The sequence below is a fragment of the Salminus brasiliensis genome, chromosome 12 (genome assembly GCF_030463535.1).
Source record: "Salminus brasiliensis chromosome 12, fSalBra1.hap2, whole genome shotgun sequence".
Classification (NCBI taxonomy): Eukaryota; Metazoa; Chordata; class Actinopteri; order Characiformes; family Bryconidae; genus Salminus; species Salminus brasiliensis.
In genome coordinates this window covers 27,707,429-27,724,055 of record NC_132889.1, presented here as the reverse complement: position 1 = coordinate 27,724,055, position 16,627 = coordinate 27,707,429, and the positions used below count along the sequence as shown (strand labels likewise).

Here is a 16,627-nt window from a genome sequence, read left to right as displayed (position 1 = left end):
GATAAAAATACCAGAGAAAATATCTGCTTTGTTCTAGTGTCAAAGATTTGCCAATAAGCATTAGCTTTGGACCAATAAGTGATGTTTTCAATTCTGTGCTGGTTTACTTACCATGTGCTTTTTCGTCACCTTTGTTCAACCATTGATCTGTGCAAAAATGCATACCACAAACAAAGTGTGTAATTATAGGCCATACAAACAAAACATTTAATGCATTAACTACACACATTTATATTTAAACTTCACTTGGATATATCGTGACATGGGTCTGGTAAAAAGTAATGTTTGTTTCCAACCAAGCAGAAACAAATATTCATTTGGAGTGTTACATTCCTCTGTGCAGAAGCTATTCAGTAATAGTAGAAGCTAATCCAGTTGGTAATTCTAAGGTAATCATATTACCCTCAAGGAAAATACAAGCTATAGGGTAAGGCTCGATGACTCTAAGTGGTAACGTGAGCTTCGAATCCCTATGATAAAATTTATTGCGAAAATTCTGAATATAATTGTTTATCTAAATGTACGTTATCCCAAGCTTAATATCCGTGCTACAATGAAGGCTTTTTAAATTCATTGTCCCCAAACTTTTGACAGGCCTGTGTATCTCACTTTTAGTTTCATGCTACTTAAAGTCTATAAGATTGACTAGTCTTTTGAAAAAAGGACATTCTTTTGAAATGCGCTGCTTGACCCTGCCCCCAGCTATAGGACAATACCATAGAATGACCCCCCACCCCCCTAAAAAGCCAGTCTCTTACTTCTGGGAGTTCTGAAGAGCCTTCACTTCTGGCCCTCCGAAAAACCTCTTTTCTTCTCCTTTCCATCCATCGTCCCCTGTTTTCTTATAGTGTATAGTATTGGATTTCTTAATGCACCCAAGGTTCCTCTTTGTTGTCAACTTTTATTTGTTTATTTATTTTTGTCATGTTTCCCTTGTGTGCTTTTTTTGATGCATCTCCAACAAAAAGGATCGAAAGGTGATCCACACTCCCCAGCAATAGTCTTCCAGGACATTCCGCACCGTGAGATCAACTGTCATCAACAGGTTCCACGTCTTCTTACCTATCACCTGTGCAATGGTTGCAAGGTAGGCCCACAGCAATGGTGGGTTAATCAGTGGAAGCAATATGCAGATCTAGCTTTGAAATTTTAATTAAGGATGGCTGCCTCCCCCCCGACCCCAAAACAATAGGGAGATGCACAAAGAGTGTCCTCCTCCGCCCCTTAAGCTCCGTCCATCTTTTTGTTTTGTTGTTCGTTTGTTTGGCGTAAAGCAACAGAAATGGTTTACGTCTGATAGCCCATAACGCGAAAGGTTTGCTGGGGTTTGTGTGTGGTAGGGAGGAGGGAATGTTTGTTGGCGGTTGAGGGGATGGAGGGGTCTTTGTGTGTGTGTATGTGTGTTGAAGGTGGGGGGATGGGTGGAGGTAGCCTCGAGCCATTGATCAACACGAAAGCGGAGACTTGTAAACTGAATGGTTTTGAAACTTCTACGGTGATCTGCAGTTGGGGTGTTACCAGTGAAATCCTAGTTTTACAATACCACCAGTGTCCCAAAACTGTGCCTAAGGAGGGGCTAAAAGTACATTCCCTTCCTTAGTTAGCTGATCGAGCACCTCATGTCTCAAAATGGCAGGCACGGCCAACTCCGACATCTTGTTTGGAGCCGCCCTTAAGGAACTGATCTGGGAGGTGAGATCAGGGTGGTGCTCAATCATTCAGTGCCTGCATAAAATGGTTTTGCATACAAAAAGACGTCGACTGAAACACAGTCCCAAGGTGTGGTCATTCAAATTGGGTTATTTTGGCCGAGCCTGCGTTGCTAATCTCTTTGGTGGAAGCCGCCCTGGGTGCAGCTTTTGTGACCTGATTGGCTCTTTTGCCCGCCATTTCCATGGTGCCTGGGAGAGCAAGGGGCGGAGGGCGGAGAGCGGCCTTTCTCCCCATTCTTCAACCAGTGGGTGCGACCTCCAGGGTTCAGAGGTCACCGAGGATTCTGCTCTTAACCCTTTCCCAGATGCCACAGAGGAGCCGAGCAGAGAGGTCAGGCTCCTCCCTCATGACCCCTGGCGTGAACTTCCTTCCTCGTTCTTCTGCGCGCCCTTTCCATTCCCTCAGATCAAAGACTCCCTCTAGAGGCTGTCGTGGGCAATGGCAAGGGTTACCGCACGTAGCATGTCCTGCCCTTTCAATAAAAGGCCCCAACAGTAATACACATTTATACTATACTGTTATTGCCTCACTGCCCTCTTTATACTCGTGGCTGTTGTGTTTTGCTACGTTAGGATACAGCAGGCAGTCTTGCTGCACGCTGTTGCTTTTTGCTCTCGTCAGCTTATTGTTTTACTCCGGTTTTGAAAGGTAATTCACGTTTCCTTTTTTTGCCCTTTTTTCCTCATGTGTCTGTCTCTGTCTCTTCCTCTTTTGATTACACTCCCTCTCTTTCCCCTCCCTCCCCCTGTTAGCCTGTGTGCTGGGTGGGTTCCAGGGCAGCTGGCAGTGTACTACAGTCGTCAGTGTCCGGTTTCAATATACCCATTCAATCTCCACTCACTGCGCTCTCCCACCCTGCTCATGCTAGCCACAGGCAGCAGGCTCTGCAAGCTGGCAGTGCTCACACACCCCGCCAGTGTTCCTCCGGCTCTTCGCCGCGTTTTACTCTATTAGCCTCTTGGTTGTGTGGGTGATGCGTTCCTACCCTTTTTTTTTTTTTATCCGTTCATATTTTGCTTCTGGTTAGAGGCATTCAGCATGTGTAGTGAGCTTCTCCTTTTTCGCTTTTTTCTGTTTAACTAAGAGAATAATGTAGATGTGGTTGGGAACGAAAAGAAAAAACTGTAAACAAACCATGTGCCATTATAACCTATTTTTGGTGGTGCTTCATTGACATTAGTCATTGCCTCTTTCTTGCTCGGCTGCTGTCTGTGCTGATTTTACTGAAGCCTTTTTATGGCCCAGAAGGTCTGAAATGGGAACATGCCTTTTGTGTTTTAGAATGAGATTGAACTAATAATAATAAAGCTGAAGAAGACATGGCGAGATGGGCAGTATTCTTAAAATAAATGTGCCAAAAGGGGAGTTCTTCAGATTAATACCGTATAAGAACCACTTGGTTTCTAAAAGAGGTCACTTTCAACGGGTGATTTCATCAGGGAACTATTTTTTCTAAACAAGTCATTTAGGATAGGAGAGCAAAGAACTATTTGTAAGGTTTAGAGAACATCCACATGCAGTAAAGGTTCTGTGCCAATCGTACTGTAGGTCAAAGCCAAGAAGCAGTTCTTAAGAGCATATGCAGGGATTGACTCTTTAAATCGCTACAGTCCAGAGGAGCAATGCGCTTATCTGTCAGTCTAGACCGTGACACAAGCGACCAGCATTGATTGTAACATGTGAGAAAGAACCTTTTAATTAACATGGTATGATGATTAATAATCCCATAATTAGACGGATTTATGTTTGCAATCTTGCAGTGTTATTCATTTGTAGCTGGGAGAGATCCAGTTTTTCAGGGTAAACTGCTTAGTTTTCATATGAACTGAATTACTGTCTAAATATGCAAAGGTCCTATTAGTCGCAGTGTGATATTTTGTGGAAATGTATGAAATACTTACATTCTGAAGTCCATTTTTTTACGCTGTTGTTCAGAACTTTTCTGTAATTCAAAATCTTGTTGCTGTCTAATGAAAAAAAATAAATGGTGACTTTACAGGAGAAGGCAAAATGGTCTGGAAGGCAACTCAGACTGGAAGTTCATGTAAAATAGGAGTTTAGAATTGAGTGATTTAGTGATTTTAGAGTATTTCTATTGGTTCATTCATCCAGAATTTTAATATAGTGTACATAGCAGCTACAGGGTTCAAACCATGGAGAACACTAAAAATAGAGATGCATGGAAATGATATGGAAATTGTGTTAAGTCAAACTTGATAATGTGAAATAAATGGTCTCTTCATTCAGTAACCTGTTGGTATTTCTCCTCTAGCTTCACTTTTAAAGTGTTTGAGATACACTTGTCTACAGTGGCGTCTGAATTCAGACTTAAATGTGCATTGTCTAACCGTTCCCCTCTCTTTCTCTCTCTCTCTCCTTTACAGGACCAGAAAACTCCAGATTAGAAACATTCCACCCCATTTACAGTGGGAGGTGAGTCTGCTTTGTGTATATAACCACCTAAATCTGATCAGCGCATTATACACAGGCCGCTTTATTAGCCATCTCACTGAAAATGAAAACGGTCTAGATACTGCAAATCCAAAGTGCTTCTTCCCAAAGCATAAGGCTTAATTCCACTTCCAAACCGAAGGACAGTAAATCGAGACCTTTTGGAGACTAAATGGGCTTGTTGTAAACTGAAGTCCCTGCCGACTGATAAAAATGCTCCTATTTTAGCACGTGAGTCACTGAAGACCTTCAACAGGTCTCTTAGCAAGCCAAAGCAAATCGTACCCAAAAAAATAAAAGCACAGCTCCTCAAGGTATAATCAGTGTATGTAAGATCCTACACCCAACTGCCCGTTATATATTTGGAATCTGCTTGTTTTTTCCCCCAAAGTGTTTGTTTTTCTTGGTGTCTGAAGATTAAAATTTCTGGCTGTTCTATCTTGAAAATAGCAACAAACTCTCACATGTTTTATGTTAGGGCTAAGCTGTACTCAAACCTCTCAGCTGTTTAAATCATCTATGTGCTAAAAAAAAGTTTCAGTTTGTGCTTTTAACAAAAGTGTCTTTATACTCTGAGCATGTGTCTGCGCTCACTTGCATTCTCATAATTTGTGGCTTGATGTCACATTTCCCATAGCTCTTATTTCACTTGTTGTCCAGTTATTTGTCTTGTTCTGTTATTTGGTGTTGTAACTGGTGTCGATCAGAGAAGGATGAGTTCCCCTTTTGAGTCTTTGTTCCTCTCAAGGTTTTTTTCTCTTGATCTGAGGCTGCCCTTGGCATGCTCAAAAGAGGCTTGGGCCTGGAATTCTGTAAAGCTGCTGTGATAACAAATGCGATAAAATTCAAATGTATTTATACAGCATTTTCCCCAACAAATGTTATTATGGATACTTATGAGCATGAAGCGTGTTGAGAAATGTACCAAAGGTAATATTAAACAAGTGTTTTTCCATTTACAAAACAATTACTTGTATGACAAAGGTGTTTTATGTAGTAAAATAGCAACAGCAAGAAAATTAAATTGTTGAAATTTAGGAAACGGTGTTTCTAGATTTTGACAGGCAATTCACATTTCAGCTGACCAACATTGCTGGATTTCGTTCATCCATTCTGGTATTTAATTGAAATGAAGTGGACACTTGACCTCATGTTATCTGCTTAGTCCAAAATGAATGAATGGGCCAGGCAACTTTTATCCTTCCATTAAATATTATCTGTAACAAGTAGAGCAATGCTTCGAACCCAGGCATTGTCTTAGAAGAAACCGTTAATTTCCTAGCAGACCTGCCTGCTGCTTGTAACCCGCTCCATTGTTCTAAATGCGATACGTTAGGCTTGCTTTCTGCGTCCATCTGAGTAAAAAGCTTCTGAAAATCTTCTGGTAGGTCTTACATGTTAATCTTCTTTATGTATGGAGACCAGAGAATCAGAGTGGCTTCTAAACTCTCTCTGATATTATGTTGCTGTGTTTCTTTGCTGAATTTGATTATTAAATAGAGTTTAGTGAGGCACAGTTGCTGTATGTACATTGCCCCGCAAGATATGCCTAGTGTTGAAAATGTTAGTCTCAAATTCTAATGCTACTTTTCGGTTAAGTGGTGGTTAAGATTTTGTAAATGGGATTCTATTGGAATCCCTATCAGTGGGTATTTATTTAAAATAAGTATCGGCATTAACCAATATTTTTAGATTTAATTGACTAGCCAGGATAAAGGCTAGTCAGGATAAAGTACTACACGGCGGGGTGAGTTTGAATGTATTGTTCAAACTAAGCCTCTGTGGAGAAACAATAAGATGCCTCTATATACCATTATGCATTTATATAAGATCATTTATAAAGGTTTTTTTCACAGATTAATCAAAAAATTTCCTATCCATAACATATTCCACTATATTTCAGTTTTAAAATGCTTCTAATCCTGCTTTGTGGTCATAAATGCCAAATGTGCCACTGTTTAAATCAGTCCATATGATTCATATAAGCCATATTAACGTGTTTAGATTGGAAAGGAATTCTTAGAACTAGATTATCTGAATTGTGCTTCTATTACTTTAACAGACTTTTTAGTAACTGATGTGCTTGGTCCTTCTGTTGGTTACTCGCCTATTATTGTTGAAACATTTGCACACACTTTTGCTCACTGCAGAATCGTCCTTCATAGCAGAGATGTAATTGTGTAAAGGTTTAATAAATATCACTCAAATTCTCTAATTGTTCAGCAAAAACTAAATGAGTTAGGTTGTCCCTCACGCTCCCCTTATTCAAAAGAGTAACTGTTTGAGCTACTGCACTAAAATATCTGCATTTTATTATTTTTTACTGCAATTCTCTGCAATTGCTCAAATGAATCTTACATTACTTTGTTTTGCTAATTCAAGTAGATCTACATTCTGAGCAAAATGTGTTCAGTATAATACTAAAAAGGGGTTCTTTGACAATACAATAGTGTAATCCTTTTTGGCTATATAGGACCATTGTCTAAAAGTAAAAAAAAAAAAAAAAAAAAGTGAGTAATCATTCACATCTGGTTTTCTTTGAATTTGAAGCCATTTAACCAGTAATTTAGGCAATCAAAGGGTTCTTTGAGTTGCTATATGTAGAACCACTGCCTTTTAATAAAGAAACCTTGAATTAACCCCCCCCCCCCCTTTTTTTTTTTTTAAACACCCCATGCTCCATGACTTTTACTACACCCTAAGGATTACTAATTGCTATGTACATGCCAAACAATGCAAACTGGCTGAGTTGTTCTTACGTTATTGGGGGGGGGGGTATTAAAGTTTAAGAGGTAAGGCATTCTAATTTTAGTGCATTCCTACACCAGTAGTTTTCTAAATTTTCTAAGCCAAACAGTTAAAAGTTAAAAGCACATATTGATTTTTATTTTTTGCTCAAAATGTGGTTTAAATGTGGGCAGCTTCCAAATGTGGTTTAAGTTTTAGTTGATAAGTGCAGATATCACAATAAGGGGACCAAAAGGAGAAAAAAATAAAATAAATCAGGATAGAGTTATAGATAGATTCTTCTTTGTGTGAGAGAAAATAAGCAATATCTAAACAGATACATTTTTAATTGATTGTTGGATTATTGCAAAATGACAGGCAGGCTTTTTTTGTAACGAAACTGGTTTGTAAAGCGAAGTGTCTGCGAACTTTTGACGCCAATGTGTGTAATAGGTGTTTAAGTGCGGGGCGTGGCATGGAGCACGCTGTCTTTAATGGCTGCTGTAGTGACAGGCTGCAGCTCCAGCAGGGCGGGGTCTCTCTTGACTTGGCCAGCCTCCATTGGGCCATGCTGCTGCCAGCCTCCACTCCCTTTATTAGCCACACGAGGGCAACAGCCTGCGCTTCAGCGCACGTCACCAATTCACCATCAGTTTTAAAACTTGGAGAAATTGGTCACTGTGCACAGCAGGAAGCGGCACTGGACTTCAGGAGGTCCAGAGCGTTGCTTGTTAGAAATTAAAGTGAAAGCTAAAAGCTAAAAAAGGCGTCTCTGTCGAAAGCCTCTCTTTATAGCAGGGGGGCATTGGCTCCAGTCCCGGCCGGCTGGGGTCCAGTCCAGTTTAATGAATTCCCTGCTGAAACACTACTAAACCTGGTAATTAAGTGATTTAGTTGAATATGGTGTGTTTGAACGGGGAGGTCACCAAACTGTGCTGGACTAAAGACGTCCAGGACTGTGGTATGGATGCATAAAGCAAACCCAGACCAAAGTAAAGAACCGTGGTGATTCTGTAGAGCTGCTGCTGTCTAAATATTATTGACTTCAGCTTTCATTTGCATAGTTTAAAAGTTTGCCATTCTTCTCTCACCCTGTCTTCTCATTATCTTCTGTAGGTGCTTGATGGTCTGCTTGCCCAGTATGGAACTGTTGAGAACTGTGAACAAGGTATAAGATCAATACTGTTTTCTCATGCATTGCACAGAATCTTTATTTTTCCTGTATAACAGTCACTGCCATAATAGAACATCAGGGTCTTAATTTAGCCACTCTTTATTTGGATGGTTCTCAAAATGTCAGCAAGCTACCTTTTGAAAAACTTAGTTGATTAAAGTTCTAGTTAGGTTTAGGATTCCATTTGTTATAGTCGGTTTTATTTAATTTGGAGTTCAGGCGCATTTAATAGCTATTTAGATGAATGTTAGTTAACCCTCTGGAGCCAGGAAACCCTGCTGGCGCATCAAATTTGTTGTTTCTCAATGATTCTATTAATATCTTTATAATACAGCACAGAAATACAGTTCACACTTTTTCTGAATCTGGAGTCTGCCGGAACGTACACGACTCACATCCAGAGTTATAAGGCTGTGACTAGTCTCTGCCTCTTGCCGTGTCTAACTGGTGGATTTGTGTGTCCATCATCTATCGCTCATCTGTAATTGCTGAATTTCTGTTATTATGTTAATATATGTTATATAAGTTTTGTTTAAAACTGACCAATGGACACTCAAACCCTGTCCTGTTGCTCACGCCGTTTCCATACAAACTTTGTTTAGACATTCCATTTCTTTTGTGAAGCTAAGACTCCCATTTCAAGCACTTAAACAATTTGTCCACATAAGAAAGCCATGCTTTCACAGGAAATATTAAGAATTTCTAAAATCTATCTTAAAAATTTCAGGTTCAGGGTTTAAGTGTCTCTTCACACAGTGCTTAAGTTCCCTTGGTCTCATTATATAGATAATTCAGACAGTTCTGAACATTTTGGTGTAAAACATATGGGTATTGTCTTCCAAGTGCCTTTAAAAACAAATTTAAGTAGAGCTGTAAAAATCGGGAAAAATTGACTCCAGAGGGTTAAAGATGGGCTGTATGATATGGTAAAAATACAATATTCAAAGACTTATCAGACTTCTATCACAGTACTTGTAATCACAGACTACAAACCTAATTGACAACAGATTCTTAGAAACTACTATTTAGATGCTAGTGAGTGATTTTTGTTCAACATCTGCTGCACTTTGTCTAACTAAACCAGTCTAATTACACTGTTAGTAATGAAACCTGCAGCTGATCAGTGTTCATTAAGCACTTGCTCACGATAACAAAAATGATCACGATATGATAAAATATCATCATATTGCCCAGCTCTAGTTAAAGATCATCTACAAAGGAGACCATCCATGTAAGGTGTTACCTAATTGTTTTACTTAAATTGTTTACACTATTTGAAGATGTCAGTTGGCAGCTCTGTGAACTTTATTAATGATCATTACCCAATAGAAATGGCTGTAGAAAGAAAGTCTTGGTACACTGCACTGTTAACATTAAAGATGTTTTAGCATGTCCTTTAAAACAACTACTTAAAAGACAGACAGAAAGTTACAACAGATGAGAGATCTGAACTTGTCAAACATTTTGTTGTATTTCTTTCTCTCTTCATCGCTCTCTCTGTCTCTCTCCCTGTAGTTAACACAGAGAGTGAGACTGCTGTGGTAAACGTCACTTATGGTACCCGGGAGCAGGCCAGACAGTGAGTGTTTGTTTGATTTACCTTTTTAAAGTGCTTTAAATGGATAAAATCCAATGTGGTTTTCAACAGTTTCCCCTTCCCTGTGTTACTGGGAAGTCACCTTCTGAAGTAGGTTTAGGACAATGTGTGTTTGAAAAAAGGAGCCTGCGCCCTTCTCTATACATTATGATCCCGTCACTAATAAAACGCTTCACTTTAATGCACCTGCGCTGGGTCTTCATATGGCAGATCGAGACTACTGTGGTCCGCGCTTCGGAGCGGAGCGCTGGCTTCCGCATCTCATAGCACAGCTGTGACACCTGCTGGTGTATTGGCCATACTGCAAGAGCAGTTGTAGTTTGTACAGCCCTGTATTTGATGGTTCATTGGTTCGCAACTTAAGCCATCAGTAGATTTAATGGATCTGTTGGTAACTTGGCTTAACTACATCATCTATGCAGCTTCTTTATTCGTTTCATTATTTTGTCACTTTCAAAGAGATGTTTCTCTCTTAAATTGGTCATAAGTATTGGAAGGGTCAGTGTTCTAGATGGGCTCTGTTTTCCAGCATTCTTAAAAAGTGTTGTCTATTTCAGGGCCATCCAGAAGCTGAATGGATACCAGTTTGAGAACAATGCTTTGCGTGTTTCCTACATACCTGATGAGACCTCTGATGCAGACTCTCAGCGTGGCCCTGACAATGGACGTCGCCCTGGATACGGTCCGCGTGTCAATGCCCGACAGGGTTCCCCTGGTGCAGGAATCCCCTCCAAACATCAGCATGCTGACATCCCTCTCCGCCTGCTTGTGCCCACTCAGTATGTGGGTGCCATCATTGGCAAAGAGGGTGCTACTATCCGCAATATTACCAAGCAGACCCAGAGCAAGTGAGTGCCTACTGATGATATTAGGGTGGGAAAGGTGGTCTTGGGGCGTTTTAAAGCAAGATATCTTCTTAACAAACATCAGTCCATTAGCCATGTTTGGTGTCTGAGGTTTGCTTCTTTTTTATTATTGTTTTTTGGAGCTACAAGGCTAGAGAAACAAATATAATTATTTTATGTCTAGACTGATTGAATACGTTTGGGTTGAAGGGGCAGAGGATTTTGAACCAAACATTGCCCTTAAAAGCCACACTGTATCAAAGCAAAATGGAATTGAATTAAAGATTTTTAATCTTCTCCCCCAGAATTGATGTGCACCGTAAGGAGAATGCAGGTGCAGCTGAGAAGCCCATCAGCATCCACTCCACTCCTGAGGGCTGCTCAGCAGCCTGCCGCATGATCCTGGAAATCATGCAGCAGGAGGCCAAAGACACCAAGACGTGAGTAACTCCAAACCTTTTTCCCTCAAACCTGAGCAAACTTTACATTCCATCCAACATTTTGAACCGAATGACCTGCTGAAGGGCATTTCATCTTGATTGTGCCACCCCTACTCCCCCATTCATATGCAATGAATCAGTGTCTGGAATTATGAAGGTGTTTGAAGAAGTGAAACGTTAGTAAATGTGCTTTAGACATTAAAAGAGTAGTTGTTAGACTTAGTCATTTTGTACTAACCCTTCTTCCAAATATTCTACCCACTCTTCCAAACAGTTTTAAGAAAAAAAAATGCCATTTAGACTAGACTGAAAGCTGACAGGGTAAGCCTTTAAAACTGTGACCTCTAATAATTTCATTTTTGCAGTTCCATACCTAGCAAGTATACCTAGCAAGTATGCCCCCAAGTGGTTGAAGTTAGTTTTGCGGTATCTGTAACTCCCTCCTTAATTAATGAAGAAATTGAGAGGATTTTCCCCCTATTTTGCGGTGGGCAGTGCTCTTCCAAATGGTAACAATCTTATTGGTTTCTGCAGCAGCATGGGCAGCTTTCAAATAGCTCTGTTCTCCCGTGCTTGCTGCCTAATCCCTGCCATTATCAATCATTAGCTATGCTCCCAAGTTGCATTTTTCAAGTGTGTGGGATACCTGCTGAAATTCTCTTTAAGATAATTTTATAATTCTCTTAAAGAGATTATAAAAGTAACTTTTAACTTTTTTTTTAAAAAAGTGTTTTTTAAGGAAAGTTGCTGAATCTAGTCAAAAAAGTAAATTGGTGAACACTGGTCCTTCTCAAAGAGTGTTCTGAGAAACCTCATAATGCCGTAATTATGTCTGAGCTGAGAAACCTGCCTGCGTTAAGCTAAATTTAAGCAGTTATAATAAGTAGGTATACCAGTCCCAGATCACTGTTACTGATGATTTTCTCTTCTGGCAGTGCTGACGAGGTGCCTCTGAAGATCCTCGCCCACAACAACTTTGTAGGCCGTCTGATTGGCAAAGAGGGACGCAACCTGAAGAAAGTAGAACAAGATACTGACACAAAGATCACCATCTCACCGTAAGTGGATGAATATAAACACACTCCAATTAGTCAGCGGTGCAGTTTAGTTGGGGGGGCGGGGGGATTCCTTCATTTGTGGCAGGGATGTTAACAACATTCAAAAACATTGCAGTTGCATCCTTATGAGGCAAAGTGGCATTTTCAAAGCTATCTAGAACACTTTTTGCTTAAAGCAGGGATGCACAACTCCAATCGTGGAGGGCCGGCGTTCAGTATGTTTGGTATTTGCCCTGCTCAAACACACCCGATTCAACTTATCAGTTAATTACTGTGGGTGTGTTTTGAGTAGCTCAACTACCACACTTGCTGAAGACCTTGGCTTAGATGGTATATAAGGAATGTATACATTCTTCAGAACAAGCTTCAAACCTCCATTCACGGCAGTAGTGAAGTGTTTGAGAGCGTTACTTTTGAGTAGCCATAAGTGGGGAAAAAATAGATTTTTCTCTTTATCAAACTAAAAATTGCACCAGTGTTAAAATCTGCGCTAGAAAAAAAAAGTGGTGTCAAACTACCTCCTCAGTTACATGAGGGGGAAAAACCTGAAAACTGTGAAATCATGGTTTCCTGAGGCTGTAGTTATATCATCAAAATGTCACACTGTGATGTCTCTGCTCTGTGCAGGCTGCAGGATCTGACCCTGTATAACCCTGAGAGGACCATAACAGTGAAAGGTGCTATTGAGGCTTGCTGTCTGGCTGAGCAGGAGATCATGAAGAAAGTGCGGGAGGCTTATGATAACGACATTGCTGCCATGAACGTACGTGTGCAAGACAGAGAGAGCAAGTGATTGCGTCCTGTGGCCATTACTGATTGAATATAAGGTGTATTTGATTGGGTCAGCTGCCGCTAGTTGAGACTAGGCTGTCTCGGGTTTAAATGTAGTTTCTCTCCTGTTCCAGCAACAGACTCACCTCATCCCTGGACTGAACCTTGGAGCTCTTGGCCTTTTCCCTCCATCTTCCTCCCTGCCACCTCCTCCTCCTGGAAACCCTGGGGTTGGTGCTCCATATGGCTCCTTTGGGGTAAGAAACACCATTCAGAGCATATAGAAAGCATATAGTCTGTGGTAAACAGCCATGTTCTTAAAACCAATGCCTCCCTCTTCGAATGATCAACCTTCATTCAGATCTAAATGTTACATTTGTGCCACACAAATATTTCAGCAGTTTCTATTAGTATTGCTTGTTTGTGAGATTACATCTCATCATTATAAATTTCTATTTGTCTTTTTCGCTAAATATTTTCCCTCATTTTTACGATGTCATCAGATTTAAACCGTAATCCGTAATTCTTCTTATAAACACATGCGATCATTTGGAAAATATGGATTTACAGAAACTTGATTTATCACTTACCCTAGATGCAGTCGATCAGCCAGGGTGTGTGATATCTTCATGTGCTTTTTTTTAGTTTACAACAAGATTGCTGGGCTAATGTTGCTAGCAAACACTGGGCTACTTGAACTCCTCTGTATGAATATGTATCTTGTTGAAGATGATGATAATACAGTTGAAACTTGAGCTCACATATTTAAGTAAGGTATTTCCATGCTGTTCTACTAAATCTTTATTTAGGGCATTTGATTTAGGGCACATGATTTTATTTTGTTGCCAGCAGTAAACAGTACACCTTCTCTGGGTTAAGGACAAGACTTTACAGTGATTGTTGCAGCAAACTGTTGGTTTTGATGTGTCCACTGTGAATTAAATGATCAATGACATGACATAACTGATCTATAACTGTATGAACCTTTTAAAAGGCCCCTGAGCAGGAAACAGTACATGTGTACATCCCAGCTCAAGCAGTGGGAGCCATCATTGGCAAGAAAGGGCAGCACATTAAACAACTGAGCCGCTTCGCAGGGGCGTCCATTAAGGTGAGGAACTGCTGCTCTGAACACACATTCAACAACACTACACCTCTGTTTCTGCTGTTTTTGGTGTCTTAATATAAAAGAACACAAACACAAGGGTAAAAGGCACATGACGTCCAACAGACACACAAAAGAAGGGCTTTCCTATGTAGATCGGGGCACAATTATTCTGCAGGATTGAGTCATGCAGCATAATAACAAGATTGAAGTTGAAATGCAATGCTGTTGACCGATAAAGCTCTATAGTATTTGTCCCAGTCCTGGGGAACATTTCTTTACACATTATTTAACCTAATATTGAATAACAACCTAAATATATACTGCATCGGGTACTGCAATAAACTATTTACTCTTTATACATAAAGTATTTTAACATCTAAATTTAATACTGTAAAGATGAATCACTTTCAAAAGCTTAAACGACTAAAAGTGAAATCATTGCAAGTTTTAACATTTCAAATAATAATTAATAAAAAGATTACTGGTGCCGTAGTGATACCTGAATCACATTAGCAAAGGTTTGACAAATGCAAATCAAAAAAAGTGCAATGTGTGCACATAACCAAATTCCGTTTATTTGAATTTTCTTTTAGATTGCACCAGCAGAGACACCGGACTCAAAAATGCGCATGGTCATTGTTACTGGTCCCCCTGAGGCCCAATTTAAGGTATGAATTTTAATTATTTTTCCACTGGGTAACTTCTATCGTCAACTACTGTTTGCTCTACTAAATGTCTGCAGATGCTTTTTAACAAGATTGCAGTTGATCATCATTTTATAGAATAATATATAGTATAGCATAGTAATGTACTTTTTCTCTAGTATGAACATGTTTGTGTGTAAGGAGTTCCTGTTTGCTTTCCATATCGCAGCACAGTATTTGATGTTCACACAGTTTCTGAAAGTCTTTCTGCTCTGCTTTAGGCCCAAGGCAGAATATATGGCAAGCTGAAGGAGGAGAATTTCTTTGGCCCTAAGGAAGAGGTGAAGCTGGAGACGCACATCAAAGTAGCAGCAGCCGCTGCTGGCAGAGTTATTGGAAAGGGTGGAAAAACGGTGAGGGATTTATTATGTTTTAAAAACAAGTAGTCCTATTCAGTCGTGTAGAGCTGCTGTTTATGAGAGATACAACACTAATCACACATCTCACACAGTAAACAGTGGACAGAGCTGTAAGCAGTTCTGCTTTACAAATTTAGAACAAATTTAAGAAAATGCTTAGGAAGAAACTGGTGAATGAGGCCCACTCTGCTGATGATGTTGGTGTTGCATAGTGTAGTTTATACGTTGAGATTGATGCTTGATGCTGAGCTTGTTATTTGATCTGTGTTAGGTGAATGAGCTACAGAACTTGACAGCAGCTGAGGTGGTGGTTCCCAGAGAGCAGACCCCTGATGAACAGGACCAGGTTATTGTCAAAATCATCGGACACTTTTACGCAAGTCAGGTGGGTTTTAAATATTTTGTTTTTGAAATAGTTACATTTTGTATAATTTTAAGTTAATTTCCTTTTTGTATTCATTCACATCAGCATTACACCTTTTCTCAGTTGTATGTCAAAAATAAATAAGCTAACTAGTAACTAAAACCTAAATGACCATATATTTTGGATAATTACAAAAAAAATGGCATTAATCACTAGTTTTCACTACTTTTTAATATTTTTTGTATCAAATGTGGAAAAATTATTATAAACCTGCAAAAATGACTTCTGAGAGATAAACTGCGAGATCAACACAACTCTGATCTGTTCTAGATTAATGTCATAAAACAAAAGGAAAAATATATGATGTTGATGCCCAATACGATGTGATCTGAACACATTTCTGTGTTTTCTGTCTTTTATCAGCTGGCACAGAGGAAGATCAGGGACATTCTGACACAGGTTAAGCAGCAGCAGAAAGGAGGAATGGGAGGCCCTCCTGGGCCGCACCCACAGAACCTGTCAGAACTGGGGCCCCACCAGGGAATGCCCCAGGAGCCCAGGAGGAAGTAAGGGGCCTGCGCCCCCAAATGGCTGGATGGACGGACAGACGAACGGACGGACGAATGGAGGAGAAACGGCGGACTGACCGAGAGAGCGCGAGACACAGACCCAGCGGTAGACAGGGAGAAACGAGCGTCAAACTGAGAGGGAATAGAAAGGAAATAAAATAAAAAATAATAATAAACGCCTGAGAGAGGACAACACGTTTAGAGAAATGAAAGAAAACTAGGAATATGATGAGTGATTTAAAAGGAAAAAAAAAAGAAAAGAGTGAGAGAACTAGAAAACAGAGACCAGATGCCAGGCCAGGTTGAGTGACTGATGATGGCGTTGGGGGAGGGAGTTAGTTCCTGCAGAATTGCGCCCTCTAGTGAGACCTTATAAAAACGACTTCTGAAACCAAGACTTGTAGTGGAAAGTTCTTCGAAGTTTAGTGCTCCTGAGAATCGTAACACACTTGGCGGGGGGGGGGGGGCGGTCCTCTGCCATCACCAGTCACTCTAGTATTTTAAGGGTTTTTTTTAAAAGATAGAGATATATGTATAGAAATGTTTATTCAGAGGTATTATTAATGAAATGCAGTGAAGTGGAGGTGGGAGGGCAGGAGCGGAGAACCCATTGTGAGTCAGGCGACTCGTCCTTAGCCTAATCAAGATTTAGGGGAGGGGCCATAGCTGTTAACACTGCTCTTTAAGTCCCTTGCGGTAAACTGTTGGGGGTGAGGAAAAAGCAAAAAAAGAAGAAAAAAAGTGGTT

General features: G+C 40.2%; 1 protein-coding gene across 2 annotated transcripts in view; it reads left to right on the top strand.

The window, feature by feature from the left end:
- The window catches only part of igf2bp1 (insulin-like growth factor 2 mRNA binding protein 1), a 44,550-nt gene extending 28,344 nt beyond the window's left edge, over positions 1 to 16,206 (top strand). Inside the window, exons 3-15 of one of the 2 annotated variants that reach the window (XM_072693456.1) lie at positions 4,098 to 4,146; positions 8,008 to 8,059; positions 9,581 to 9,644; positions 10,220 to 10,510; positions 10,813 to 10,947; positions 11,883 to 12,005; positions 12,633 to 12,768; positions 12,911 to 13,033; positions 13,771 to 13,887; positions 14,478 to 14,552; positions 14,810 to 14,941; positions 15,219 to 15,332; positions 15,735 to 16,206. In XM_072693456.1, coding sequence (XP_072549557.1) covers positions 4,098 to 4,146; positions 8,008 to 8,059; positions 9,581 to 9,644; positions 10,220 to 10,510; positions 10,813 to 10,947; positions 11,883 to 12,005; positions 12,633 to 12,768; positions 12,911 to 13,033; positions 13,771 to 13,887; positions 14,478 to 14,552; positions 14,810 to 14,941; positions 15,219 to 15,332; positions 15,735 to 15,881 — 1,558 coding nt within the window. In that variant the 3' untranslated portion in view covers positions 15,882 to 16,206. The remainder of the gene's footprint in view (positions 1 to 4,097; positions 4,147 to 8,007; positions 8,060 to 9,580; positions 9,645 to 10,219; positions 10,511 to 10,812; positions 10,948 to 11,882; positions 12,006 to 12,632; positions 12,769 to 12,910; positions 13,034 to 13,770; positions 13,888 to 14,477; positions 14,553 to 14,809; positions 14,942 to 15,218; positions 15,333 to 15,734) is intronic. The other variant, XM_072693457.1, reaches the window with a different exon arrangement.
- The last annotated feature ends 421 nt before the right edge of the window (positions 16,207 to 16,627 follow it).